Source organism: Erithacus rubecula (assembly GCF_903797595.1).
Source record: "Erithacus rubecula genome assembly, chromosome: 8".
Classification (NCBI taxonomy): Eukaryota; Metazoa; Chordata; class Aves; order Passeriformes; family Muscicapidae; genus Erithacus; species Erithacus rubecula.
Genome location: NC_136659.1, coordinates 2,748,505 through 2,775,785, shown reverse-complemented (window position 1 = coordinate 2,775,785; position 27,281 = coordinate 2,748,505). Strand labels below are relative to the sequence as shown.

Here is a 27,281-nt window from a genome sequence, read left to right as displayed (position 1 = left end):
TGCCCAGTGTCCCCACCGCTGGAGCCCCGAGCTGCCCAGGGACCCCACTGCCCCACCCAGGGCACTGCTGGGTCTCTGGCATCACAGAACGAGGGCATGAGGGGGAGGCTTGACTCAGCCTTCAGAGACAGGCACCTGGTTTATTCGTGTATTTCTTTATTCAGGTAGGAAAAGCACCTTATTCCCATTCCTTGGTAACCCCTCCTGCCGTTCCCCCCTCCCAGGCACAACCCAGCCCGTGCAAGCCCCGTCCTTGTGCTGGGGGCTGGGGCAGCAGATGCCTTTCCAAAAAATGACCAAGAGAGGAAGCCGAGGATGTTCCAGACCCGCTGGTCTCACGTGCGTTGATGCAGGATCCCAACTCCCCACAGCCTCCCGGGGTTTATTTTCCTTTCAGTGTTCCCGCTCGGCACGCTTAGCGGGGGAGGGCTGGAGAGGCGCGGGCAGCGCGTCCTGCCCTGCAGCCGTGCATTCACCGGTTCACTGGGACCCGAGCGATGCTGTCCCTGCCCCCGGGGCTCCGTCCCTACACGATGCCCTCGCTGCGTTTGCTCCTCCACACCACGAGCGCTGTCATCAGCAGGGTGACCAGCACGGGCAGCACGATGAAGGGACACAGCACGCCGTTCGGGGGGTCGTGCAGAGCCCGGCCCGACGGGGAGCAGTTCCTGAAGTATTGCTTGTGCACCGCCACGAAGAACTCGTCCACCAGCCGGTTGGGCCAGTAGCAGTCGAGCCTCTCGGCGATCAGCGCCGTGCAGTTCGTCAGCTCCCCGTAGGTACTGCAAAAAAACCACAGGGACAGCGGGTGGCACCGCGGTGACACCGCTACCGTCACCAGGACACGCCCACAGCACCTTCCCCCCGTGCAACATAAACTACTCTATACATACTGTATACAAAATATACACTACATCATTTATAATACATATATAGAATATATCCCTCCCTGTACAACACGCTGTATTCTACTGCAGAGGTGTGTACTTGAGATTGCTGCTATTTCAGCTATATTATGATTTTCAGCTACTTTCTGAGTTTACAGCTAGTTATACCCGGCCCTATAAAAATATTTTTGAAAATTTACATGACTTGTAAAAATATATGGGGTTTTGAGTTCATAGCTAGAGAGGTAAAAAGATAACAGGGTGTTTTGAATTCTCACCAGGTTTTGCAACTTTTAAGTGCTCACCCACAGCCAAAAGCGGTTTTCATTTATGGAATGATGTGGTGCTGGTAGGTTTAATTTACAAAAGGAAATGAAAACAGAAATAGTATTTATGGGAATAACAAGAAGCAAATTTGGAGGGTTTTTGTTTGGTTTGTGTTCATTTTTGCAGAATTTCCTGTCAGAACTGGTGCTATTAGAAAACACAGGCCAGACCTTCAGGAAACCCATCCCAACCTCTGGAGCACCATCCTCCAGCTTGTGTGAGTTCAGTCCAAAGGGAGACAGAAACAAGTACACTGCATCTACTTTAAAATCTCCTTTAATTTGCCTAAAACTGGGGAGGTTGCATAGAAACAAGCTGGGCAGCCCATCCCACTATGACTAGCAAGTCCAGTTTTCCATTGTTTAAAAAATACCTGGAAAACCAGGAGCAGCCCTGAGTCCTGTGTCATGCTCTGGAATGACAGGAAAACCTTCCCTGCTTTAGAACTGACTATGCAGAAAAACACAGATACAATTTTTATCCCTCCATCCCAATTAGTCACGTCTAATCCTAGAGAAGCAAAGCAAAGCAAACCCCAGCTCTCCAATTAAAAACTTGCCTGGGGGAAGAAATATTTTAGAAGCAGCTTCCCAGTCACTGTGCACAGCCCCTGTGCAGCTCCTCAGCTGGGCTTTGGGGTTTTGGGGCAGGCTGTGCCCACACAGCCAGAGATTTAATTAATGGGGCCTGCAGCTGCTAAAAGCAGCTTCTGCTCAGCATCCCAGTGTGCAAAATTACCATTTCCCATTCATCAGCATCCTTAAGAGATCTCAGGAGCTGCAGCAGCATCTCCAGGAATCAGAGGCAAAGTGTTAACAGGCGAATAAAAGCTATTTTTAAAGCTGAAGGGCCATGGAGCAGCTGGCTTAGCCCTTCCCTGGCTCCAACTGTGCTTCCATGGGGATAAATCACTGCTCCCATCACTGTGTGTGAAGACATGCAAGGAACCAAAGCCCAGCAGTGCCAGCAAAAGAAAGGTAAATGAACTGTCACTGGCCTTTCCAGAGAGGCAGCAGCCCTATCCCAGCACTCAGTATCCAGCACTCAGCCACCTCCAGCTGAGGATGGACCAGGGAGAGCAGCTGTGCAGCCTCAGCCCCACAAGCAGTGGGGGGACAAGGAGGTGCCCGTGGGGCCATGACTGAGTGATGGGGTGGCTCAGCACACCCTAAGTCTCCTGTCCCTTTTATTTCTGCTGCTTTCATTACAGCCCCCCTGCTCCAGATGAAATCCTCAGCAGCATCAGGGTGGCATCAAGGACACTCCACCCCAGAGGGAGGGTCCCAGAGGGAAAAGAAACTTTCAGGAACAGGTGCAAATGCAGAAGTGACACCCAGTGTTGCTGAGCTCTTGGCCAAGAGAGAGCAAGGCTGGGTGCTCTTCAAGAGCCATTTCTGCCCTTTACTCAGAGCACACTTGACCAGCACTTCCATCAGCAGCCAGCTAAAAGCAAAGCTGAGCACTCTCAGCTATGGCCAAGTGCTCTCATTTCTTCCACTTCACAGAGCCCCAAACAGCCCTGCCATACTCCATCATCTCCTGTCCATCCCAAATGACCTTCTCCTGACACAATCCACTGGCTGGGAAGGGATAGCAAGGGTTAACACTGGATCCAGGCTGCTCACTGCTGCCCTGTCAGATGGGATCAGGATCCTCTGGAGAGCAGAGGTGTTGATGCCTGGGCCTGAGTGTGGTGCTCTTCCTCACCACAGCCATGGTGAACATTCATCCCACTGCATCTCCCAAACAGCATCTGCAGGGAACCCTGAAAACAGGGAATTTGGCACTTTCTGTGCCTGTGTGTCAGGCACTGAGCCCCAAAAGAGCACTGCTTTTGACCTGAGGCCTTGGAGAAGGCTTCCAAAATTGAATGACAACTAGAATCACTGGTGTGTGGTCTGAATAGAAGTGTGTAATATCACATAGTAAAAGATTTGGAATTTGGGGTTTTAGAATATAGCAATAAGTATGGGACAAAGATGGAGGTTTTAGGGTGTAGGTTTCTTTCTTTCTTGTCCCTCTTCTTCTTGGGTATAAATAGCACTTGTTAATTAGATAGAAAATGCTGCACTGCAGGTCACAGGTGTTGGTCATTGGGTCAAAAGCAAAAATAATGTAAATGTTAGTTTTTAATTGGACAATTTGGCCTTAAAATACCTTGCTATGAGCAAAATACATCACCATTTCTTCATTTTTAGCTTGTTAGCTAGAAGTGCTGTAGCACTCACTGTAACATAAATAAGAATTAATAAACAACTAAATCTGAACATGATGTTCCATCTCTCACACTTTTAATCCCAACTCTGACTGAAATAAAATAAAATAAAGTAATACAATGGTGCCTTGTGTGAGGATCGAATTTAAGATTAGGAGATCGAATTTTAAATTATGATCCCACTGGGAATTCAGCTTGGGCTGGAGGTAAAATACCTCAGGGAGGGGAGGCTCTTTTCCTGCTCAGCTCTGCCCTGCTCTTGCCACCCCACAGCCCAGCCCCAGAAAGGGGCCCAGCAGGGCAAAGCTGAGCTAAGCCCAGAGGATGCAAGGATGATCCTCAGTCAGAGTTAAACTCTCTGGAGAGAGGGCTGGAGCAGGATGCTCTGCCTGAGTGATGGCAAACCAGCCTGTGAAAGGGATGTGAAACTGAGAACTGTGTGGAAGTTTGCAAAGATGGATGGAGAAAAGGGGGGTCATGATTTGCCCACATGGGGATTAACATCAATCTCTACTCAATAATTAATTTGCTCATTTTAACAGCTTTAATATTGTTTCAATAAATTCGGTAATATAGGTAACTCTATATATATATCTATGCTATCTAGTAAATAATTGGATCCAGCCACACCCAGGCCCCACCCCAGGAAACTGAAGAAGCCAGGGGATCCTTTCTGCTTCTCCTGCCTCAACAGCAGGGCCTCCCATGATAAACTTTGTTCCACACTTCCATTCTGCCTGTAACAAAGGTGGAGTCAAGCTTTTGGCTTTCAGACAAGCCCACAGCTCATCTGCAAATCTCCATCTCCCAAACACCATCTCCTCCCCAAATATATTAACAGCTGCTCCAGGACAGCAGTGGGAAGAGGGCAGATTTCCCCAAACAATCCCACCACTGCCAGGAGACACACACCTGGCCCTGGAAGGCTCAGCTGTGCTTTGGGATATTTATTCTCCACCCGATGTGAACTGCAGTTAGAACTGTTTTCCCTGTCACCATGGAAATGGTTTGGGTTGAAAGGATGCTGTGGATGAAGTGCGTGGGGATGAAGGATGGGGATGGGGCTGGGCCACTGGTGGGAAGCAAAGAATCATTTAGGGTTTGATGGCATCTGAATGTTATACTGCTATAAATCCTAACAAATTCCTCTGGGGTTTTTTTTACCACTGCAGCAAGACTGGAATTGGCCCTGGCATTTATTCCTTGACAGCACTTGGATGTGGATGGTGCTGCAGTAGGACTGGAGTTCACTGGACTGACAGCACTTCTACCCTCCCCAAATTCCTCTCCTCAGAAGAGAAAAAAGCAAACAGCACAAGCATTCACTTTTGCTTTGCAAATTAAAAGAAAACATTGATTTTCTCCTCTGCAAGGGTGCAAGGTGAGCCTGAAGCCAGGCTAAAGGGGTATTCAGAAGGGACCTGGCAAGCTGAAGATAGATAAGTAGATAATGAGATAATAAGAGAATGGATCAATCTGTTTTCTGTAAATAATGGATAAATAACCTGAAGACCGAGTGTGAGTGTGCTGGGAGAGCAGCTCCATCCCTGGCTGCAGCTGTCAGAGCAGCACGATGCCCCTGCTGAGCTCCTTCCTGCGGGATAGCTGGGGGAAAGCATTCCATGGAGATTTTCAGGAATGCCACAGGGGGATATATTTGGGATGAAGATGCCTGGCTGGGCTGGAATGACACCCACAGCTGTGGCAGCATCTCCCTGTGCACAAACCCTCCTGCAAATCCATTCCCTGGCCACAACCCTCGGGCCAAAAACGAGCAGGGAAAATATTCCCGAGTCATCAGCCCCTGCTGACGCATTCGTGGGTGGGCAGTGCAGCCTGAGCCCTCCACATCCCTCCCTGAAATAGCTGCCCTGAGGGAGACCACAGCTAATCCCCCTGTCAGCCACCACGCCAGTGAAATGGAGCTGGAAATAGCCAAGCTGATCTTTGGGATAATTCATCGGGCACAGCTGAACTCCTGGCCAAAGCAGCTCGGCTACCACCACGGAGTGGAGGAGCCCTCCACACCACAGACCCCAAAATGCAGCTCCAGCCTGCCTTTGGGCAACCAAAGCGTGCATCACCTCACACAAGTTCCCTCAGCCCACGAGGAAAACCTGTGTATCAAAATCCCCCCATTTTCCCTGAATAAGCAAACGCTAAGAAAGCCAGCAGAGCTCAAGGGGGTTGGACAAACCTTCCCAGAGAGCCGGTGCTTGTGCACATGGCCCAACACTCCTGCTGCAGACACCCCCTGGTTACATCACACACAGCAGGAGCAGCGGGGTAGGAGCTCAGCTGGTGCCTCCGAGGCTGAGATGGGAGCAGCATCTGCTGCCTATAAATAGGAGCAGTGAGCCACGGCACAGACTCTGCTGAGACAATTCATTTATCCAGATGTTCCCATCGTGCCACCCTCAATTGAGCAGGAAATGATGGAGCTTAGGGGCATTTCCCTGCTAAATGCTGCATCCAGGAAATCAGGGTTCCAAACATCATGCTGCTGGTGGTACAGAGGCAAAACCTTGCACATTTCTGTTTCTGACAGGTTTCAGTCATCAAAAAGCCTTAGTTTGGGAGAAGATCTGGAGAGAACAGGCTCTGGGCAGGTGCTTTATTTCCATTTCTTTATCTTACAGCACGTGGAAGACAAAATCCTTCCCCTAGAGCCAGAGGGGTGAACCAGCTATGCCACCCCTTGCCCACTCCTGGGACACCTTCCCTCTCCCCAAAAAGGGGCTGGTGATTCCCACACACATCCAGGGAACAAGGTGTTGGGCCCACCCAAAGCCTATATCCCTGCAGCTGATTTACTGCAGCAACTGAACTATTACTACCCAATTTTCCAAGGTCCTGAGGGCACAGGAAGATCACAGGAATGTCATCTCTCAAATAACCCTGAGCCATGTGTTTGCACGGAGCAAATGGACTCAGGCAATCAAATTAAACCCTGCAAGCTTATCAACATTTCCTCCAAGTGCCTCAAGGGGAACGAGTTCAGCTGAAGCTGTTTAGGAGACAAAAGGGACAATGTGAGATAAAGAACAAGATGGTGAGGGCTGGAACAACATCAGCAGCCCTGGGCATTTCTGAGCTTCTCAAAACCAGGATCTTCCCACAGTCTTTCAGCTCTCTTTTCTTCCCCTCCATTCTGTCACAGATCAGGAAGGAAAACCCACGAGTATGTTTAGAATCACAGAAAAGAATCATCAAATCATTAAGGCTGGAAAAGACCTCCAAGATCTTGGAGTCCAACCTTTGACCAAAAGATGGATACACATATGTGTGTAGGTTTTAATTTCACACAGAAGCAGGAAATCACAAAAATCTCAAAAAACCTCTATATTTTTTGTGCAAAACACACAGGGCACACAGCATCATCTGCTCCCTGTTTCCAGCTGACCCCCATCCACTCTGGTGTCACATGAGCTCATTTTTATTCTGCTGCTTCATTTTCCCAGGGAAAGGCACAACATGGAAAGTCAGCTGAAGGGGGAAGAGGGGGGTTATTTTCTCACACCAACACACAGCCAGCCCTGACCAATCTTTCAACTTCCATCAAAACCATCTCAGCAGATTTACACCACAGTGGTACCAAAAGATTCAGCTCTGCTGATTAAAAATAGCAAAGAGCTAATCCAAGAAAGGACTGTTTGCAATAAAAATAAAACCAACCCCAAAGGAAATTCCCCCAAAAAATCCAACAACCCCCCACAGAGCAGCACACTGCCCACATGTGACACCAGGGTTCCCTCTGCATCCTGCTCATCCCACAGAGATGCTCCCAAGCATTCCAGCAGGGCAGCAAGACTGCATCTCTGCTGCTCCCAAGTCATAAATCAGGGCTGACTCCCTGACACTGATGACAAACAGCAGGCTTAGCAGGCAGCTGCCACTGCCATACCATTCCAGCCTCTCCCTCTAGTTGCTTGGAAAAATCAACACACAACTTCTGGAAGCAGGGCTTGAGCCAACAGCTCCAGTAGGACAGTCTGGGATTTTCTCACAGCGAGGGTTTGAGGTGGGTTACAGGTTTTCATGCTGAGTTTGGCTGTTTTGAACTGTCTGGAGAACCAGAGTGCTGAGAAAAAATGAAAAGTCTCATGGAAAATACCTACAGCAAGCTGTGGGGCACCAGAAGCCCCCATGATGGGGATCCCAAGCCATCATTAACCCATCCATTTCTAGCACAAAGCAGAGCCAGGTCTCCTGCTGGAGCTCCACTGGTGTGTGGTGCAGCATAACCACCACCCTGACCTCCAAACCCTGCTCAGGCTCCTTGAAAACCCCTTTAATCCCACAATAGCTGAGGCTGCAGATGAACTCTTGAGATCCTCTTCACCTTGTCCAAATTCCCTTACTCAGTTGGTTGCTCATGACCATGTTCAGCTTTTTTTAGGTTTTTTCCAGTATCTCCAAGGATGGAGATTCCACATTCTTCCTGGGAAAACTGTGCCAGTGTTTGGACACCAGGAAATGTGTGTCACTGTGAGGGTGGCCAGAGGGGACCTCCCCTGCCTCAGTTTCTGCCCATGCTTTCCCACCAGGACACTTTCCTGGCTCATGTTCATCCTGGTGCCCACCAGAACCCCCAGATCCCTTTCTGGTTTCTCCCTGAGCAGCCCCAGCACATCCTGGTGCCTGGGGTTGTTCCTCCTCAGCTGCAGGACTCTGCCCTTCCCCTTGCTGCACTCTGGGAGGTTCCCAGCTTGCTGGGAGGTCCCTGTGGACAGCAGCACATCCCTCTGGTGTGTCATCCAGGTTCGGTGCTGGGCTTTCACTCAGTCCCACCACCCACAGGACTGATGAGGAGACATGACAGCCACATGGCAGCTGGGAGCAGGAGAGGAGGGAGGAGGATGAGGGAGCTCACTTACCCCACAGTCTGGTCCCAGTCACACCAGAGGCGCTGGCCAATGCCCTCCATGCTGAGCTGGAACTGCTGCAGGCAGTAGTGGCGGATCATCCAGCCGTAGTCGGCCTCCTGGCACGCCGTGGCTGCGATGAAGTGCTGGGCTGCAACACAGGCCAGGCCACTCAGGCACTGCTGGGCACTGCACCCCACAGCCCCCACCCCTCAGCAACCCCAGCTCCCCAAACCCTCCTCCTCTCGGGTCATTCCCCTCCTGGCACCTCCCGAGCGCTCGGCGCTGATACATCAGTTATTCAGGATGTGCTGGCTAACTCATCAATTAGTAATGATGGGGATTTATCCTCTGCTGATGGCCCAAAGTGCCTTTGGACTTAAAAATGTCCACATTTTGGACTTAAAAAACAAGTAAAGGTGTGTAGGAAGGAGGAGAGGAGAGGAGAGGAGAGGAGAGGAGAGGAGAGGAGAGGAGAGGAGAGGAGAGGAGAGGAGAGGAGAGGAGAGGAGAGGAGAGGAGAGGAGAGGAGAGGAGAGGAGAGGAGAGGAGAGGAGAGGAGAGGAGAGGAGAGGAGAGGAGAGGAGAGGAGAGGAGAGGAGAGGAGAGGAGAGGAGAGGAGAGGAGAGGAGAGGAGAGGAGAGGAGAGGAGAGGAGAGGAGAGGAGAGGAGAGGAGAGGAGAGGAGAGGAGAAGAGAAGAGAAGAGAAGAGAAGAGAAGAGAAGAGAAGAGAAGAGAAGAGAAGAGAAGAGAAGAGAAGAGAAGAGAAGAGAAGAGAAGAGAAGAGAAGAGAAGAGAAGAGAAGAGAAGAGAAGAGAAGAGAAGAGAAGAGAAGAGAAGAGAAGAGAAGAGAAGAGAAGAGAGAAGAGAGAAGAGAAGAGGAGATCCTGCTGCTGACCCCTGAAAAATGACCTGCACAGTGCCACACTTGGGAACAAATATCCACCTGTGATGGAGCACAGGGAAATCCATCACATCCATCCCTGGCTGCACAGTGCTGATTGAATTCTCTCCTGGGAACGTGTCCCTGCAATGCTTTGAAAACAGGGAACAATAAGGTGCTGCTTGCAGCCTCAGGCACAATCAGTGCAAGTTGCTGGTGAGGGGAAAGGGAAAGGACAGTGATGCTACAAAGGGAAGGGAAAAAAATCCTTTGGGGAGTGATTTAGTGAGCCTGGCTATAAATAATAGCTTTCCCCAAAGTGCCAGCTAATGCCTTTGCAGCTCCTGGAGTGCATTGCAGGCAAGCACCACATACCAGATCTATTTTTTGCTACGTGTGAATAACTCTCTGCTTTATTTTTATCTGATTTTTTTAACACAACAGAATTGAGCTGTTTATTTAGTGGCCAAGGGAGATCACCATGGGACACCATGCCTCTGCAGCCTGCAAAATGCTCAGAGCACTTAGGTACCAGCATCCTATGGCAAGGGGTGGGAAGTCAGGACCTGGCGGGAATTTGGGTGGGAAGGGCCCCCAGATGTTGGCAGATGTTCCTGGATGGGTGCAGGGCTCCCATGCTGCCTCTGACAGCAGCAGGCACTTTGGTTTGACTTGAGATAATACCATGGGAGTTACTGAGCCAAGAGAAGTTAAAGAGCATTAAACCCCAGCAATAATAAAACTGAGTTTATCAAAATCTCACATTCTGCCTAGATAATACCAGCCAGGGGCAAAACTTCAGCCAGGGATAAGGGATCTGCTCCCAGATGGGAGGGTTTGATATGAAGCAAATCACTAAGAGGAGGAGGAGGAGAAGGAGAAGAAGCAGCAGGGAAGAAGCAGGAGAAGCAGAAGGAGAAGCAGAAAAAGCAGCAGAAGAAGCAGCAGAAGAAGCAGAAAAAGAAGAAGCAGAAGGAGAAGAAGAAGGAGGAGTAGAGGAAGAAGCAAAGGAAGAAGCAGAAGAGGAAGAATAAGAAAAGGAAGAAAAAGAAGAAAAAAAAAGAACAAAAAAGAAAAAGAAGAAAAGAAGAAAAAGAAAAAAGGGGAAGAAGGAAAGGTGCAATACTTTCACACAAGGCAAATGTAAATGATTTACAGACTGCAAATCTCAGTGCAGGCAGGCTCAAGGATGATTGATGGCCTGAAGGCTTTTGTCCCCTTCCCATCCCTTCCAATGGGGATGAGTCAAGTGAAGGAGTGACATGGCTGAGCGAGCAGCAGCATCCCAGGGAGGCTCAGGAGCCACCCAGGGGTCACCCCATCCGTGCACTGGGCTGTGAAGAACAAGTGCCTGTAAATGTCACAGCCATCACTTGTCTGGACAGGCAGCTTGCAGAGAAAATGTGTCAGGTGCAGAGCAGGAGAGCACAGCAAAAGGATAAGGGAGAGCAAGGGAGGAGAAGGGATTAGAAAGCAGATAGATGAGCAGCCAAGGGGATTGAGGAGCACAGAGCAAACAGGCAGGAAGGGATGAGTGAGACATGTAAAGCACATGGAGAAACTGAGGAAGGCAAAGCCACTTGAGGAAGTGGAGCAGTGCTGCAGCACAAGGAGAGAGAGAAGCAAAGTTAAGCAAGCAGGGTCAGGCTGCATTTTCCCTGACTTTGCTCCTCCCCACTCTCATTTGGGATGAGCCCAGACAAGCTGTACCACAACCATCCTTAGGGATGCCCAAATGTTTCCTGATGGCCACACAGCTGCTTATGCAGATAGAAGCTGGAGGAAAACACCTTGACCTTGAGTAGAGGGAGGAGAAACACTGAATAAATGATGGAGAGGAAGCAACCACAACCTGCTGCAAGCCACAGATAGCTATCTGTGAAAACCAGCCCTCCTATTAAAAGAAACAACCAACCCAAACCAAGTGAAAACCAAACCCTGGGGAGCTTAAGCACCTGCCAATCACCTTCAGAGGCAGGTGAGCACCTTGCTGTCCCCCCTGGCAGCTCCTCAGTGCTCCCAGAACCTGCTCCTGAAGATGCCTCTCCCCCTGCATCTCCCACACCTCCACGTGGGCTCTGCCCCAGGGACTGGGGAAAGCAGAGCCATGAGTGACCCTTGCCAAGCCCATTTGATTCTGGACATGGTGAAGGGCTCTTTTGTTTCAGCCCCGAGAGGAGCGAGGCCCAGCAGGGTCAGTGTCAGTGCTGGAGGATGGAGCTGGGCACAGCCAGGCAAAAAAAGCTCTTTTGTTTCCAGCTGACCCAGAGAAATGACTTCAGCTGTAACTGAAAAATTTAAGGTCAAAATGAGAAGCTCCTGGTCCCCACCTCACCCCACAGAGCCCTGCTGCTTCACCAACCCCACTTCAGAGTGGGACAGGCTCAGGGCTTGTAACAAAAGCAGCGAGGGATTTTTGTATCTCCTGGCTCTCATTCCAGAAGGTTTTTCTTCTCTCTCAGCCCTGCTGATGGAGATGGTGTAAGTCAGCTGCAGTGAGCTGTAAATAACTGAGCTCCAGAGCAGTCACGGCTCTGTACTCAGCAGCATCCATCTGTGAAGGCTGCAAGGAGCTGCTGAATAACTGAGCTCCCAAACTCAAATGTACCAAGGCTGAGCTGCCTACAAAGAGCTCCCCTCTCATGGGCCCCTGTTGCTGCCATTCCCTCAGGAAAAATGGCATTGAGCTGCAGGAATGCAGTGCTCCTCTTGGAGCACCCCCTGCAGCCACACAGTGCCTCCAAAGCCCTGCTTGGCCTTTAGGTGCCACATGGACATGGGGAATCACAGAATCCTGGAATGGGTTGGGCTGGTAAGAACCCAAGTTTATCCAATTCCATCCCCTGTCATGCAACAGGGACATCTTCCACTAGCCCAGGTTCCTCCAAGCCCTATCAATCTGGTTTTGGACACTTGCAGGGATCCAGGGGCAGCCACAGCTTCTCTGGGCACCCTGTACCAGGGCCTCTCCTTCCCAACATCCCATCCATCCCTACCCTCTGGCAGTGGGAAGCTACTCCCTCTTCCCCTGCCACAAGAACTGTTGATGAACAACCTTCCCTGCTGAGAGAATACCTGATTGCCTATTACAAGATGCAATATGAAGGACCCTTGGTTTGCCTCCTCCCAGGAAACACCTGCAGAGCAGTGGTGGTGATTGGAGGGATGGCTTTTTGCAGGCAATCCCAGGTCCTCATGATTGCCCTGGGATTGATGTCCTGGAGAGACCCAGCAAGCATCCACCAGGACTCAGCTTACTCAGGGTTAGCTGCAAAAAGCCTGTCACACATTTATTTCTGCAGAAAAACAGTGCTGGTCCTGGATTGTTACAAAAATTTCAGGAAGAGGGAAGACAACTGGACTTTCCTACACTGCACTTCTCAGAGCTGGAGCCTGGAAGCAGCTCTGGGGACAGAAAGAGCTTTGGGGACACCACCCCTCTGTGAGCCCACATATCTGTTCCAGTGATGGTCTACTAGCAAAAATCCCTGAGCTTTCTCTGAAAGAAACACCCTGCACTTCACATGAGAGACCCCCTGCACAATTCCTCAGTCTCTGGCCTTCTTCTCCTCAGTGTTTCCAGAATTCTGGGAATTCTTGGTCTTGTCTTGCTGGGATATGCAACCAACCTCACAGGGAAGCAGAGGCAGGGAGGACTGAGAGCCTGAGAACACATTTGGGAATTTCAGACAGCATGGCATGTTCCCATTTCCCAGGCCATTTCTGCAAGTACCCCTGCTGGTGCTGAGTGAATGATGAAACTATTTGATGACACCTGCAGAGAATTCACCAGACCATCTGGATGGACTGTCAGGATTTTTGAGGGGAAACTGCTCAGGGCTTCCTAGCAAAGAGCAGGAAACAGGCAAATATTAAATCCAAAAGCTGAACCCCAAAAAAGGCAGAAAATTGCCAAGGGACACAGCAGGGCTGGCACTGGCACATGTGGCACCAGCAAAGCTCTGGGCTGTGAGAACAAACACCCCAGGATCTTCCCCTGGGCTTCTCCCAAATTCTGAGACCTCCCCTGTGAAATGATTAGTGCTCTCAACAAGCCCCAGATGGAAACAGGCTGTTCTCCTCTCCACTTGAAGGTGGTGGTTTGCTGTTTTATTAAGAACAAGCCCTGAGGTCTGGACTTGGCTGTAGAATAAAACACTCACAGGAGGGTGGGGAGAGGACACAGTGCAGGAGGCAGAAGATGAGTGTGAAAAACATCCCAGTTTGCAGGCACAAAAATGGGAAAGTTGTCCCTTCCAGCATCTGCAGAAGGCTGGCAAGAGCCTGGTACCCTCTGTCTAAAAACACCTTCCACTGGGCTGCTTCTGGCTTCAGAGCTTGCAAACAGCCCTCGGTCCAGCAGGAAAAAACAAAGCTGCTGTTCAGCTGGAACACTTTTTCTGGACAGAAAACCGCAGGTGTTGGGGCTGGGGACAGCAGGGTGGCTGGGCCAGCACTGTGCCTCCTCAGCAGCCACCTGCTGCCAGCTGCCCTTGCCACCAGCCTGGGCTGTGCCCCCGCAGGCAGCCCAACCCTCCGAGCCCCGGCAGGGCTGTTTCTGCCCGGGATTTGCTCCCCTCCCTGCCTGGCTCAGGATGGGGCTGGGATCCAGCAGCAGCTGGGAAATGGGGATGGATGAAAGGGTCTGAGCCCTGCAGGTGATCAGAGGAGACAGAGAGCTGCACGGGATCATCCCATTCCCAATCTGCTCATGGATGTTTCAGGAGCATCCCAAAGTCCCCAAAGCAGGCAGCTGCTGCCTCCCCAGGCACTGCTGTGGCACCATCCCTTCATCTGCAGGACTCTGTCTCTCTCCCAACACAGTCACTTAGGATGTAAAATTAAGAGGGAATTAGTGGGATTTGGGGACTTTTCTGTGCTGAAAGGGAGGGGATTTTCCACCACAGCACTGAAGAGTGGCACAGTGAAGATTTTGGAGGCAGAGCAGATGCTGGGAGCTGGGGGGAGAGCTGCCCATCTCCAAGCACTGGGAAGGCTGATCCCAGCATGTCTTGGACAGGCTGCCGGTGCTCACTCGCGAGAATAGAAGGAGGATCCTCCCTCCCTGTTCTGCTCCAGGGGCTGCAGATGGAGCAGCAGAAGGAAAGCACATGGCCACTGCTCCAACCAAGCATGGAGAGGGAGCTCATCCCAAATTCTGCCTCAAAAGGACTCGAGGGAACTGGGATGGGGGAGAAGTCACCCAAGATGAGAGGGGAAAAAGGCTCATGGCAGGGGAAAAACTTGAAATGAGAAGAGGCAGGGTTAGGATGCAGCCCATGGTGGGACATGCCAAGGCTGAAGCATGTCCTGCTGGCCTGGAGACATGGACACTGGATCCACAGCTGGGAACAGGCCCCTGTCAGGGACCTGGCTGTGTGGGAAGCTTCCCAAGGGGCCAAAGGTTTCCACCTCTCAGGGAATGCAGCACAGTGTGCTGGGCCTGAAGAGCCCCTGGGGCCCATCCCACAAACCACTTGTTCACATTAAGGGCAAGTGCACCCACAACCTAAAGGCCTTTAGTCTGATTTATTAACTCAGGGACTTCATCCCTGCTCCTGGAATAGTGATTCCTTTAATTTTATTACACTAAGCAAAATAAAGAGAAAGCTGCTTTTTTTTTCTTTTTCCCAGCCAACATTAATGAGGTATTTTGCATACAGCTGAACATCATGGTGAAACCCAAAATGATCTCCCAGATTTTAAATGTGGCATCCTGATGTGTCTGCAAAGGAAGGAAGTGATTTATCCCTCAAGCTGGCACTTGGATGATTTGTAGGCATTTACTTTTTGCTGGGTTAGAGATACTTGAGTTTTTGTTGCCATTCTATAGCCATTCCAAGCATTATAAGAGGGCACAAAATAAACTGCCTAAAAATAACTGCCAGGGAGTTGGAAGCTGAGGTAGGAGCCAGCTGCCTGAAAGCAAAGCCTGTCTGGGGGCTTTTGGGGGCACAGAGGTACCACTGCACTGTGATATTCCTCTTCCAAGTCCAGTATTTCATGAAGCACCTACAACAGCCCCAAAGGAAAGATGATTTAACACCAATCCACACAAAATCCCATGTAACAGCTCCTGTAAGATGCACACTGTGGGATTAAAATGAAAATGCAAAATAAAAGTTTCTACTATGTAGCCCAGTGCAGGCCAGTCCTGCTCAGCTGGGTCATAAGGGGTTTTCTTTTTGCCATAAAAAATAATATTAACTATTAAATACACTGAAATAGGCTGCTCCAAGGAATTGGATGAGGGTCTTTCTCTCCTTGCCTCACTTTCCCACCTATCTTAGCACAAGTTATGGTATGGCTTCATTATCCATCAGAGGTTGTCAAGCACTTTTCCAGGACTTGCATTTCCCAGACTTGATTCTGCAGAGGACAGAATGACAAATACTTTTATTTACCCACTGAAATTCACTCACTAGGTAAAATAAAATCAAAAGCAGTTGAGAAGGGAGGAAGGAGAAAGGAAATCAAAAGCCAGGCATGCTGAAATCCAACTGCTGGCTGACTGCACATCAGGGGAGGGAAAAATCTGCCACGAGCTGTTAGTTATAAAGATAATTATATTCTTGATTAATAGCAGAGTCTTTTGGAAAATAGTTCTTCTTGATTTAATTAATGAAAGAAAACCACAGGCTTTAGACAGGCACTGGTAATGTCTGTACAGCCCTGACTTCACCCATCCTGAGTTCAAACCATCTCTGGCCATGGCCACCACTGAATCCCTGCTCACAAGAGCAGGGTGGAAGAAAGCAGGGATCCCCACTGGATTCAGGGCACCCCAAATCCAGAGGCTGAAGGGAACCAGCCACACCCCTCCTGCCTTCCCAGGGAGGATTGTGGTGTCCAACACTGCCATCCCAACACCTTAATCCAACCTCAGAGCCTGGTTTAGAGTTATTTTAAAAACATCAACAAAGCACAGGATGCCACAGATGTCAGTTCAGTCTCAAAGCCAGACTGGTCCTGTTGCACAAAGCCAGGGAGAAACGAGCAGCCACCACACTCCAGATCTCAGGAATGTGCCTAAGGCAAATGTACTCTCCTTCCACCCCCGGGATTATTTTTTCCTTTGGCTATTTCAGTTGATTGAGGCTAAAATAAGACCAGGGAAAAGCAACACCAAGGTTAAAAGTGCCTGGCATCGGTTTGGAGACAACACACTGTGATCCTGCTGGTTCAGGTTTCAACGGGTGTTAAACACAGATTTTCTGCTACACGGGACTAGCAAACATTTTATTGAATTCCCTTCAAGATAAAAAAAAAATAAAAATCACTGCCTGGGCAATCTAACAGGTTTCCCATGAAGAAGCACATAATGAGTAAATATAAACATTTCCTAGGGGAAAAAAACCCCAACAAAATAACCTCAGTGTCATGTTGGTGCACTCATCACAGGCTGCAGACAACAGCAGCTTCAGTAAATAATTTCAATAGAGAGTTTCCAGACTAAAATCTGCCGCTGAGCCACGTGAGCAATCTGGGAATCACCAGAATAATTTATTTTCCTTTTCAACAGAGACTTCTCAACGTGGTTTTCCTCCCTTTCAGCTGAGGAGCACACAGAGATTTTGCACCTCTCTACTCACCCACACAGCACTGCTGCTTTCCCAGCAAGCCTTACCTAAAGGATAAAGGGAAGCTCAGGGGGATCACCCTTGGCTGAAATCAGGGGGTTTTCACCCAGCCTGCTGCCTGCTTGGCTCCTGCTCTGAGGTGGCAAGATGTGTTTTCAGATCCCCAAAACCTCACGTTGTAAAGCACAGAGACAAGGAACTGAAACCACAAAGCAGCTTCATTAGTGGATTTGATTATTAAAAGCAGCCAGCTCTGTAGGCAGCATAACAGCAGAGACCAAGATTCCCTGGTAATCACCCACCCACAGCAGGAACTGACCTGGCAAACCCCAGCCATAGTTTAGAGGAGAAAAAGGCATTTAGCTGTCTGTGTGAGCTGAAACGCTGCACTTCCCCCTCTAATGGGCTTTTAATGCTCCTCGTGCTCCAGCCCGGTGATGTATTTAGTCCTTGCTTGGTGCAGGGTCTGGACTGGGAAGGGCTCTGACCACAACCACGGTTTTGGGGCCCAAATCTGCCTCAAACCTCCCCCCAAAAATGACAGACTTTGCACCCAGTGAGAGGAGCAGAACAAACTTTCCAGAGCAGAGCAGTGACTCCAGATCCCCACCCACCGCTTTCCAGGACCTCCCTCAAAACTCTGCCATAACCCCAATGTTGATTTCCAGCCCTGTGGAACATGGAAGATGCCAACACCATCTGCAGCCATTATGAGGGCTCTCATTTCATTCCATCCAGGTCATGGCATTTACGTTTTCATCACTCCCAGCTCCTGGGCTAGCACAAGCAGGAGGTTATGGCACTGGGGTTTCAAAGCTCTTAAACTCAGCATCATTTCAGTTAATAAATGCAACCCCATTTCTCAAAGCCAAGAGGCTTCCTGACCACATCACACAGCCTTCAGCCAGCCCACCACATCCACGGGCCACTGGTTTCTGTAGGAAACAACTAGCATGTATGGGAGCAGTACAAGGCAATTTTGTTGTCCCTATCCACACAGTTTTCTTGTGATACATAGGAAGTTTTGAGTTCTCTCCATGCAAGAGATGTTCTGAAAGGGAACAGGAATGTTTTACTTTGTTATCAGGGATTTCTAACAGGACATTCTCTAAATATTGAGGAGGAGTTTCTCAGAGAGGCAGCAGCCTTAAATTTGATTTTAAAGGGAGCTTTAGCTTTTCATAAAGGAGGCACTGAAGCTGAAATCAGTGGAAGGCATTACCAAGTGTGCTTTGGGCTGAGAGAAGACACAAAGGACTTTAATTCCTGAGCTCCAGGAGAGGTCATAAACAGTGCCCAGACATTTTGTTTTTAAGAAAACATCATTTTCTGTGGACTGTGTAAACACGGTGCTGCACAGCACAGACAGAAGGTGCAGGGAATCAAGAAGATATTAATGTTTTACCGACCTTATTTGCAATTGCCTCTTACCTCTCACATTAATATTTATCTACACCCAGAAGAAATCCAAGAAGCCCAGCACTGCCCTTAAACACCAAAATACAGTACAAAGCTGTGTGTGGTGCCAATCATCACTGCCCCAGTAACAGCAAGGATCATCCCCTCCTCCCCGAGCAGCCTCTGCAGGAAGCTGCAGCCAAAACCCAAAAAAAGCCTTATTTTACCTTAATGGAAGTGGTTACCTTGGGGTACAGCAGGATCCCTGGCCTGCTGAATGAGACTGGGGTTTTTAGGATGGCTGATTCCCTGACTGCCCGTGCTTTTTAAAGACTGCAGCCAGCAGTGAAGTCCCTTAAAGCTTGAGCTTTAAGAGAAACGTTTTTCTTCCAGAAAAAAAAAATAATTCTCACTTTAAAACACCCACATCGGTGGGGATCATTGTGATTTCTGGGCACCCATCTGCCATTTGCAAGGTGTAAAAAGGTTGGATGTTTTTGTTAAATGTACCCAAAGTAAAAAACCCCAGGAGGAGAATGTAGTGAAAACCACATCCACAGCACCAAGATTAGCTGCCACTGGGCACCTGGCTCACACAAGAGACAGCATCCTGCTGCTTGTGAGCCCACTGGGGATGGAAAGGAGCAGCCTGGAGTACCCGGAGCACTTTTAAAAGTTACAGCTGCCGAAGCAAGAGAAGGGAGAGCCAGGAAAAGGAGCCAGGGGCTGGAAAAGCAGAGCAGAGAGGAATCCTAGCTCGGAGTTAGTGCTCCCTGCACAGGGTTCTACAGCCAGGAACGTGCAGCCTTTCCCTGCAACGCAGCAGGGGGAATGTGCCTCGTCCAAGGGCACAGGCTGCTCCTGCCCCTGCACAGCTGAGGAGCAGTAAATAGTTAATTACGTGGTGCTGATAAGCACATTACGTGCAGCACGGCTCAATGCATTATTCACCAGGGCTTGGGGGAAAAAACCAGCACAGGGGAAGGAAGAGAAAGAAGAAATCTGTGATCTTATGGAAGATCAGCGTTAGGATGGGGGTGTGCGGTTTCTCTTCGGAGTACCTTAAATAAACGCGCTTTTACACGAACGTCCCTCAGAGCTTTTGCTGTGGGCACACAGGTGACAAGCACAGCACAAATCCCTACCTGTTGCATTGAAATGCCAGCAGCAGTAAAGAAACCGAGGCAAGCTACAGCCCAAGGAAACAATCAGACAATGCAAGCATTTCCAACCCCACCACCGGTAAACCTCAGAACATCCAACCTCAGCTCTTTTAAGAGGCACTTCGGGCTGCCTCCTCTTCCCTGCGGCTCAGGAATGGGAAGAGAGACTCCAAAGGCAGTAATTAAACATTTGCAACAAAAAGCACGGACAGGAGGCAGAACTCGCCTCGGTCCTAGCGAGCCAGGAATCCCCCACAGAGCAGGCCGTGTCCCGCAGCATCAGCACCCCGCAGTAATCTCTCCTTTTGGTTCCCTAGCGCTGTGCTGCCAGCGAAGCCGGGCTGGAGCCTGGCCGGGCTTCGGGAGAGCGGAGGGAGCGCGGAGGAGGCGGCCGGGGCTGCGCGCCCGAGCAGAGCGGAGCCCCGGGGAAGTTGTGGCGCGGCGGCCGCACTTACCCAGGAGGAAGCAGAGGAAGCGCCGCGGCAGCAGGGCCATGGCCCCGCGGCACGAGCGGCTCCGCTCCGCTGCCGGGCGGGCTCCGCGCCCGCGGCGCTGCCAGAGGGGCGGGCCTGGGGCGGCCGCGGCCCCGCCCGGCTCCTGCCCGAGCACCGGGGGAAGCGGGATGGAGCCCAGCCTCTCCTTATAGCCCTCGCAAAGGGAGCAAACCGAAGGAAAGCACGGAGCAGTCCTGCTTCCTCACGCTTTTGTTCTCCCTAGCTAAAAAATCTTGCCTGCCCCCGTTCTAATGTTGGAACGCGATTTAAGGAGAAATGTTCTGTGGTTTGTTTTTTATTCGTTCCCGAACTCCTACAGCTCCACCTGCAGCTCGTTCCCGAGCTGTGCCTGAGCAGCAGAGCCTGCCGGGGCTCCTCAGGTGGTCCGGATGGGATACGCCCTTGGGAGTAGGGCAGCAGTGCTGCAGCGGGGTCACTGCCCCACAAATGCTTCTCTCACGCTTGAAGGCAGCTCTCCCTTTCAAGGGGAGATCACAATTAAAAAGGGAATGTGAAGGAACACCAGAGTGTGCTAACTCGAGTCTTTCAGATCTGCTTTCCCAAAAGGAACAGAACGGCTGACAGGCCAGAGAACCAGATCCTCCCCAACTATTATCACCTGCCTGATGACAGAGCCAAGGCCGGGGAACAGAAACAGCAACAGCTGCTGGGATTAACGTGGAACAGCAAAGTCTGGGACTGCTTCCACCCTGACAGAGCAGGAGACACCAAAGCTGGGGCCTCACCTGCAGCACCTGGACACCATGGGCACAGCACAAAGCACGGCTGTGCCACTGAGAGGGAGCACAAGAGGTCTGGAAACAGCACAGCACTGCCCCAACTTTTCTGGAGAACAAACTTTAACTTTTATTGACAATAAACAAGGCTGCTCCTTGCAGCAGCAATTGCAGCAGTATCTAGAACAAAGTACAACAAAGACTGAGTGAGTACAGGTGAGCCTTGAGTAGAACCACCCTCTCTGACATGTATTACATACTTGTCCCTCACTACGGAAAATGGGGATTCTTTTTCTCCCCGTTATTTACTAATGACATGGCCATTTCATACCTCCCTTGTGATGAAAATAAAAATTATTACAAGTCATCATCTCCCACACAAAACAACAGGATAAAAATACTGTAATAGGAACAATTAGGACTGCAGAGCCCACGCACCATTGGAAAACCAAATAATCACTCCACAAGGAAGGCACAATGCATTTTGAAGCTGTTATAACCTTACTGACTGAAAATGCTTCCAAGCATAAGATTTTAATTCTTTGGGGATGAACTTCTGTTCCTATCTGCAGTCCTGTGAAAGTCAGACAGACGAATATGAAGACTTTTCCTTTTCGCAGGAAACCTGGCAGTGGCACTGCTGGGAGGTACCTGCAGCAAGCAGAGCACCGAGGTGAGTTGGACACCAAAGCAAGGATGGATAGACACATCCCTGGAATTCTGGGCTGTGGTTTTAGCACGTTCAGCTTGCTGCAGCTTTCTGCAGAAGGCATCAGGGTGAGAAAACTACAAACACAATCTTGTTCAGTCAGGTTTCCAGCCCGCAGCCAGAAACCATCAGTGCTGTGACCCAGTGCTGGGGTTTCTGCGAGAGGCTGCACAAGCCTGGCCGTTAGGTGTCAGCTCTGCACCGAACACGTGTGACAGCGCCCTCCACAAAGAGCATCAGCCAAGCAGGGCAGGAATTCACCACCAGCACACCAAGCTTTGTACAGTGCCTGTTTTACAGCTCCCGGTCCTTAGGAACACTGCTCCAGTGGATTCACCCTGGTACCTCCTGCAGGGCTTCAGGCCAAGTTCATCTAGGCTGCAGAACTGCACGTGGGTTTATTCCCCTCTAGGCTACAATATTCACCTTTTTCAGTGCTTCTCCTGCTGAGAGCAGCACATCGATCTCCTAAGAATGGCAGAGGTCTTTTCCTCAATAGAGCTGATGGCCAAGCCACTCAGGACACCCTTGTTTATTCTCCTCACCTCCTGCACAGCCTCCACAATTTCATGTCTGTGGGAATTAAAGAAACAACTGTAAAAATCACATTTTGTGCCACAGATTTAGCAATTTGTCACAATGGATATTGGCTCCATTACAAATTAGTACAATATCTCACCTGCTAAACTCTGGATGCCTTTCTTGAAGTCTCTTTACTAACTTGGTAAAGCTGGTCAAATTCAGTGCATAAGGAGAAGCAAAGACACCAGATGGGTTAACAGAGGAACAAGTGGATGTTTTCAGCAGGGAATTTTCCCCAGGATCCTAGAATTGCATCAAAATAAGGAAAAAAGAAAAACATGGGTTAGGCATTGTACAAGTAACACCTGTTTTCTATAGATAAATATAAAATCCTAAACCCACAGAGTAGATTGGAAGGCACCCTAAAGCTCATCTTATTCCTGCTACTTTAAATTAGATCCAATTACCATTTCCCAAAGGACCAGCATGTTTAAAGGGAAATCCCCAAAGACAGCAAATCTGTGTGGTTTATGAGAGCAACTCCAACAATTACTGATTTGCCCTTTACTCTCAAAGGACCAAGTTGAGCCAATATAAAACACTCTGTATACAGAGGTTTCTTAGATTTATGCCAGAAAATCCAAGAGCTTCTCTCCCCAGAATCTTTTCTCTATAAAACTATATGACATTTACATTGAAAAATAGGTGTTACAAGACAAAAACGTAGTGCAAATGGGTAAATTCCAAACTGTCCTAGGACTAAGAAAAAACAGCTGGAATGTCACAGTTTGATGCAAGGGCAAAAGAATGCTGTTTCCATGCTTCTGTCATCACGTGCCAGAAATTTATTACCAACATGTAACATTTTCCTATCCTAGCATAATTTTCTATCTATTAAATGTTATGAAACAAGAAGATTTAAGGCTCTTAGTCTGCTACACAAAGGACTGCTAGTAATAATTATTTACCTTTTGATCACCTCCAAGCAAAGACTGTACCAACTCTTGGGTAGGTGAATTCAGATAAATGTGGAGTATGAAAGAAACTTTAAAGTGGCAAGAAATTCCTTCTACAAATTAAGAACAGACCTACCTCAGGCACTGAGGGTTTTAGGCCATCACCCTGAACAGAAGAACGTTGATTCCCACTCCCCACTGTCTTCACTTCTAATAATAAATGTAAGAAAGCAAAGACTGATTAACTGTTCTTGAGCTGACATCTTTTCTGTAGATTTTGGAAAGCCTAGAAAGAAAACCTTGGAAGAAACTAAGGGAAAGAATAAAATTTTCTAACAGAAAATGAGTGTCCTGAGAAGCACAGCAGTTCAGTTTGTGGAATATCTTCTCCCTGAGTGTTTCCTGAGATTTTAAGAGGCAAAGGAAACACAGCTCTGAAGGCACAGTGCCAGTGCTGCAGGCTGGTGCAGAGACCCCCCAGGCTCTCTGCCTTCAGCACCCTGGGACTTCTCACCACACCATCTCTGTGACTCCAGCCTCCAAACACAAACCATCTGCACCTCACTCTCAAGACTCTAGCTTGAAAAGGAAGCACAAAAAGGAGGAGGAAGAAAAAAAAAATTAATTATTTCTATCTATGTGATTGACTGGGCATTTACTCAAGCACTGTAGGTGAATTTTTCAAGGAAAAACTTGGATGGATGAAAACAGCTGAGTACAAAGATGCACTGCTAATGAATGAGAAAATCAGTCTGAAAACCAAGCTGGCATTTTTTCCAAGTTTACTTCTGCTTGGAGAAGGAACAGAGCACTCCAATAACAAACACCACTGTTTGGTTTATCAGCTTAAAGCACACAACTTTACCTCTTGAGTCAGCTGGGTCTTGTTTTCCTTGTTGCTTTTTCGTTGCTCTGCACATTACTGAAATATCTGCCACTGACAAGTCTTCCTTAGCATCAAACCAATACTCACTCCCTTCCTCATTTTTTACACAGCCTTGGCAGTTGGGATAAAATTCAAGTGTTAAAATTCAAACCATAGTATGCTACATAAATGACTATCAAATTTCTGTGCTGAAGAGGATTTCAGCTACTTACATCTCTTGGTACTACATTTCAAAGAGGTGACATTACTAGTTTGGAATTCTAATTTAAGCAGATTTCTTTTTCCCCAAGATGTAAGTAATAGAGCTATTATTACTTATCAATACATTTTGATAGCTGATATATAAATATTCCATCCCAGAAAGGGCAGCTGTGTTACCATATGTATGTTTTACACAGGGTTTCTTTCCTCCCCTGAAAACTCAGCTCACAAATAAAGGATTGTTTTCACTAGGAGCACATCACTTACGACGTTCCAGAGCCTGATCTTTAGGTGCTTCTTCCCATGTCCCAGGGGAAGCAGAGTCACCTGGATGATCACCATCAGCCTGTGACTTCTCCTACAAACACATTTCAGTTGTATCACAGCACTCCCACCTGATTATAAGTTATTTTTCAGAATATCAGCCCATGAAGCAGGTGAACTTAAAGAAGTTAATCTGCTGATCATCCTCAAGAAGCCCCAAGTTATTTTCTTTTGAAAGGGCAATTAAAACTGTGAACATATGACCTGCATTTGCAGTTAGGGGCAGGGGACCCCAGGCTGAGACACCTGAAGACTCTGATCACATTTGCAGATACCTAAAAAGAGAAAATACCTCTCAACATTACCATCTCCAAAACCCAGGAGTGAAGAATTCCCTACCATAATGGCAGAAATCCCCTTTTCTTGCTGTTTTGGTTCTTCCAAGTCAGCTTTCCCTTCACCTGAAAGATCACTAAAACACATCCAAGAATTTTATAAAAAATATGGGACAACAATTTTAAGTTCTACAGTCATTTAAGTATTTCCAGAAGCTCACAGTAAAATAAACATGCTTAATAAATCTTGGCTTTTTTCATTAGATCTTAACAGATTTCTGTGTGATGTTCAGATGTATTCCTTACAACCTGAAATACCTGTGCAGCTTCCACTAATTATTTACTAAACAAAATAACTGCCTTTACTTTTTCTTGATTAACTTCACTCACGCTTAACAAGAAATCTCAGTCTCTAGCACTTTATCCAATTCAGTAAAAACTTACTGCCAAATTTGTTTTCATCTCCACTTACAGAAAGTCACTGGATATGGTTCCTGAACATTTTCTATCATGTACCTGCCTGAAATATGAAGTTATTTTTCTATCATTCTTCATATCTGAATGATAATCTCAGCAAAATAGCTTCATATTGTCTCTTAATATTATCTATATGCTTAATATTATCTCTGCTGGCAGCAAAGTCTTTCTGGGTTTTTGTGGTGTGGGATTTTTTGGGTTTTTTTGTTGTTGTTGTTGCTTGGTTTTTAAGACAGATGCCATTTAACTGGAGACAAATATTTTTAGTAGTGGAAGCAGGGAACCAGGAAAATAACCTGTAAATTGAAAACTTTTACTATAAAGATAGTAAAGACACTCCTTGGTTTGCATATAGAATACCATAGAGGAAAAATAGCCTTAAAATAAAATCATTGCACCCATAGGGCAATGCTGATCTTTCAACTAAACAACCTGAACAACAAGATCCTGAAATAAAGAAATTATAGGTTTAACATCTTCTAAACTCATTCCTCATTTAACTTGTTAAGTACAGTAACAAATGAAAACTACTTACTCAGAGAAAAGACTCTTTCCAAAAAACTGTCAAAAAAGGAGAAAGATTTATCTCTAATTATCTTAATTATAAAGCAATTTGTATTAAAAACATAAAGCAGTTAAGCAGTTACCTTGGAGGGCATGTAAAAGGAAGAGATTTGGGAAAACTTCAGCTCAACTGACAGTGGTGGAAGCTCATTCAAAGGTATGCCCATGTTTATTTCTGTTCTCATGTTGCTGTAGTTATTGTCCAGCTCATCCAAAACCAACAAGAGAGATGAATATAACTCATTCTTCTCCTCACATCTATTAAAATATGGGTAAGAAAGCAACATCAACTTAGACATTTCATTGATTTTACAGCTTCTGGAGATGCCCAAAGATTTTACAAGGGTTTAAAGATTCCTCTAGATTATACCAGAACACAAACTAACACCTGTATTGTGCCTCACTCAGGTTTTATTCCTGGGAAAAAAAAAAAAAAAAAAAAAAGCAGGATTTTGGGACTGTGAATGCTACAAAAAATATTAAGGCTGGAATTAAGAGTTGGGGGTCCTCTGGACAACACCACTAATTACAAACACTCCTAGAAGGTATGGATAGAATCTAGCAGTACCATTTGGGAAGTTTTGCAAATAACCAGTTACCCATTTGATTTTAGAGGACATTAAAGCACGTGCCTCCCAAAATAGGTGTTTTCCTCCAAAGCCAGCTCATAAACCTTCAAGCAGTGCTGGTAGCACATCTCATAATGGATGGCCAGGAGCTGCAGCTCTGCTTCAGCTGCTCTCTGCAGGATGTTCTGACAGCAGCTTGGTGCAGAATTCTTCCCAGTTTGCTTGCTGGGATGTTCTGGCCTTTAAAATAATAATAACAAAATGTTTATTCTAGGGCTTCAAGATTTTGCTTACATTCATGGTGTTTTATTTTGAAGCAAGGAGCTTGCCAGAAACATTTCTGACATGATTTAAGGAAAATCCTATTTAACCCACAATAATGATCACAGCATTACAGTCAGTTTTGTAAGAAGGTGGGAACTACAAAAGCACCATCATCATTTCTATCCAAAAAGTGAAGTCTTAAGAACAAAGAAACTTAGCAACATTGTCGATTTGCAAATGTACTTATATTTTGTTTCCACAGCCATGAAGGATTTTAGGCTGGAAAGGATCTCTGCAAGTCTGCAACTGCAGAACATGGCTGCTTTGGTCTTTGTTCAACTACAGGAGGTCTTCAGCTCACTCCTCTCATGTGGTCCCTGCAGCAGAAACTGCTGCTCAGCAAGCTTTTAATACCATCAGCTTTACCAAGCAACAGACAAACTTCAATTGTGAAAAAATATCTTATCCAGAATCTCAAATTCCAAACCAAAAACAACCCTGGACCCACCTGTGGGTGCCTGCCTTCCAGTCACAGATAGACAGATGACCATTTGATTCCTGCTTTTCAAATTAAAAAACAAAACAAAAAAAAAAAACAAAAAAAAGGTCAAAAGTTACAGATTAACATCCATGTAGACAATTTTTAAAAGTCCTATCAATCAAACTGGTTTGGTGGCCCTTCTTGTTTAGTGTCAATTACCTGTGAGCTCTGAGTTCTGAAGGACCATTCTGTGTTGGAAGCAGCATCCACAGAGGTTTGAGCCAGCCACCCCACGGGTCGAGCTTTGTTCATCATGGTAACATCTGTGTTCACTGCCCTGGAGCACAGGCTCACCTGGGCACTGCTGCTCGTTGGGAAGCCAGCTCTGCAATCATCCACAGCCTGCACAGCCACAGAGACACTGGGAATGCTCCTCGGGGCTTCACCACGCTCCCAGTTCCCAGCACTGGGGCTCCCACTAGAGGATTTCTCTGCAGCTTCCAT

The 27,281-nt window shown here is 47.8% G+C and overlaps 2 protein-coding genes across 2 annotated transcripts in view; both read right to left on the bottom strand.

Annotated features, from left to right (window-relative positions):
• The window catches only part of LRRFIP1 (LRR binding FLII interacting protein 1), a 278,630-nt gene that overhangs the window by 148,434 nt on the left and 102,915 nt on the right, over positions 1–27,281 (bottom strand). The gene's annotated exons all lie outside the window — the stretch shown is intronic.
• On the bottom strand, positions 149–27,281 carry LOC306804237 (RNA-binding protein 44-like; the record flags this gene model as incomplete). The annotated part of the gene is made up of 14 exons (XM_079310556.1): positions 149–782; positions 8,307–8,445; positions 19,774–20,006; positions 21,691–21,831; positions 21,938–22,083; positions 22,873–22,946; positions 23,602–23,733; positions 24,091–24,181; positions 24,487–24,559; positions 25,435–25,460; positions 25,547–25,721; positions 26,096–26,272; positions 26,805–26,857; positions 27,132–27,281. The coding sequence occupies 14 exons, from the start codon at positions 27,279–27,281 to the stop codon at positions 527–529; spliced, it is 1,866 nt and encodes a 621-aa protein (XP_079166682.1). The 3' UTR covers positions 149–526.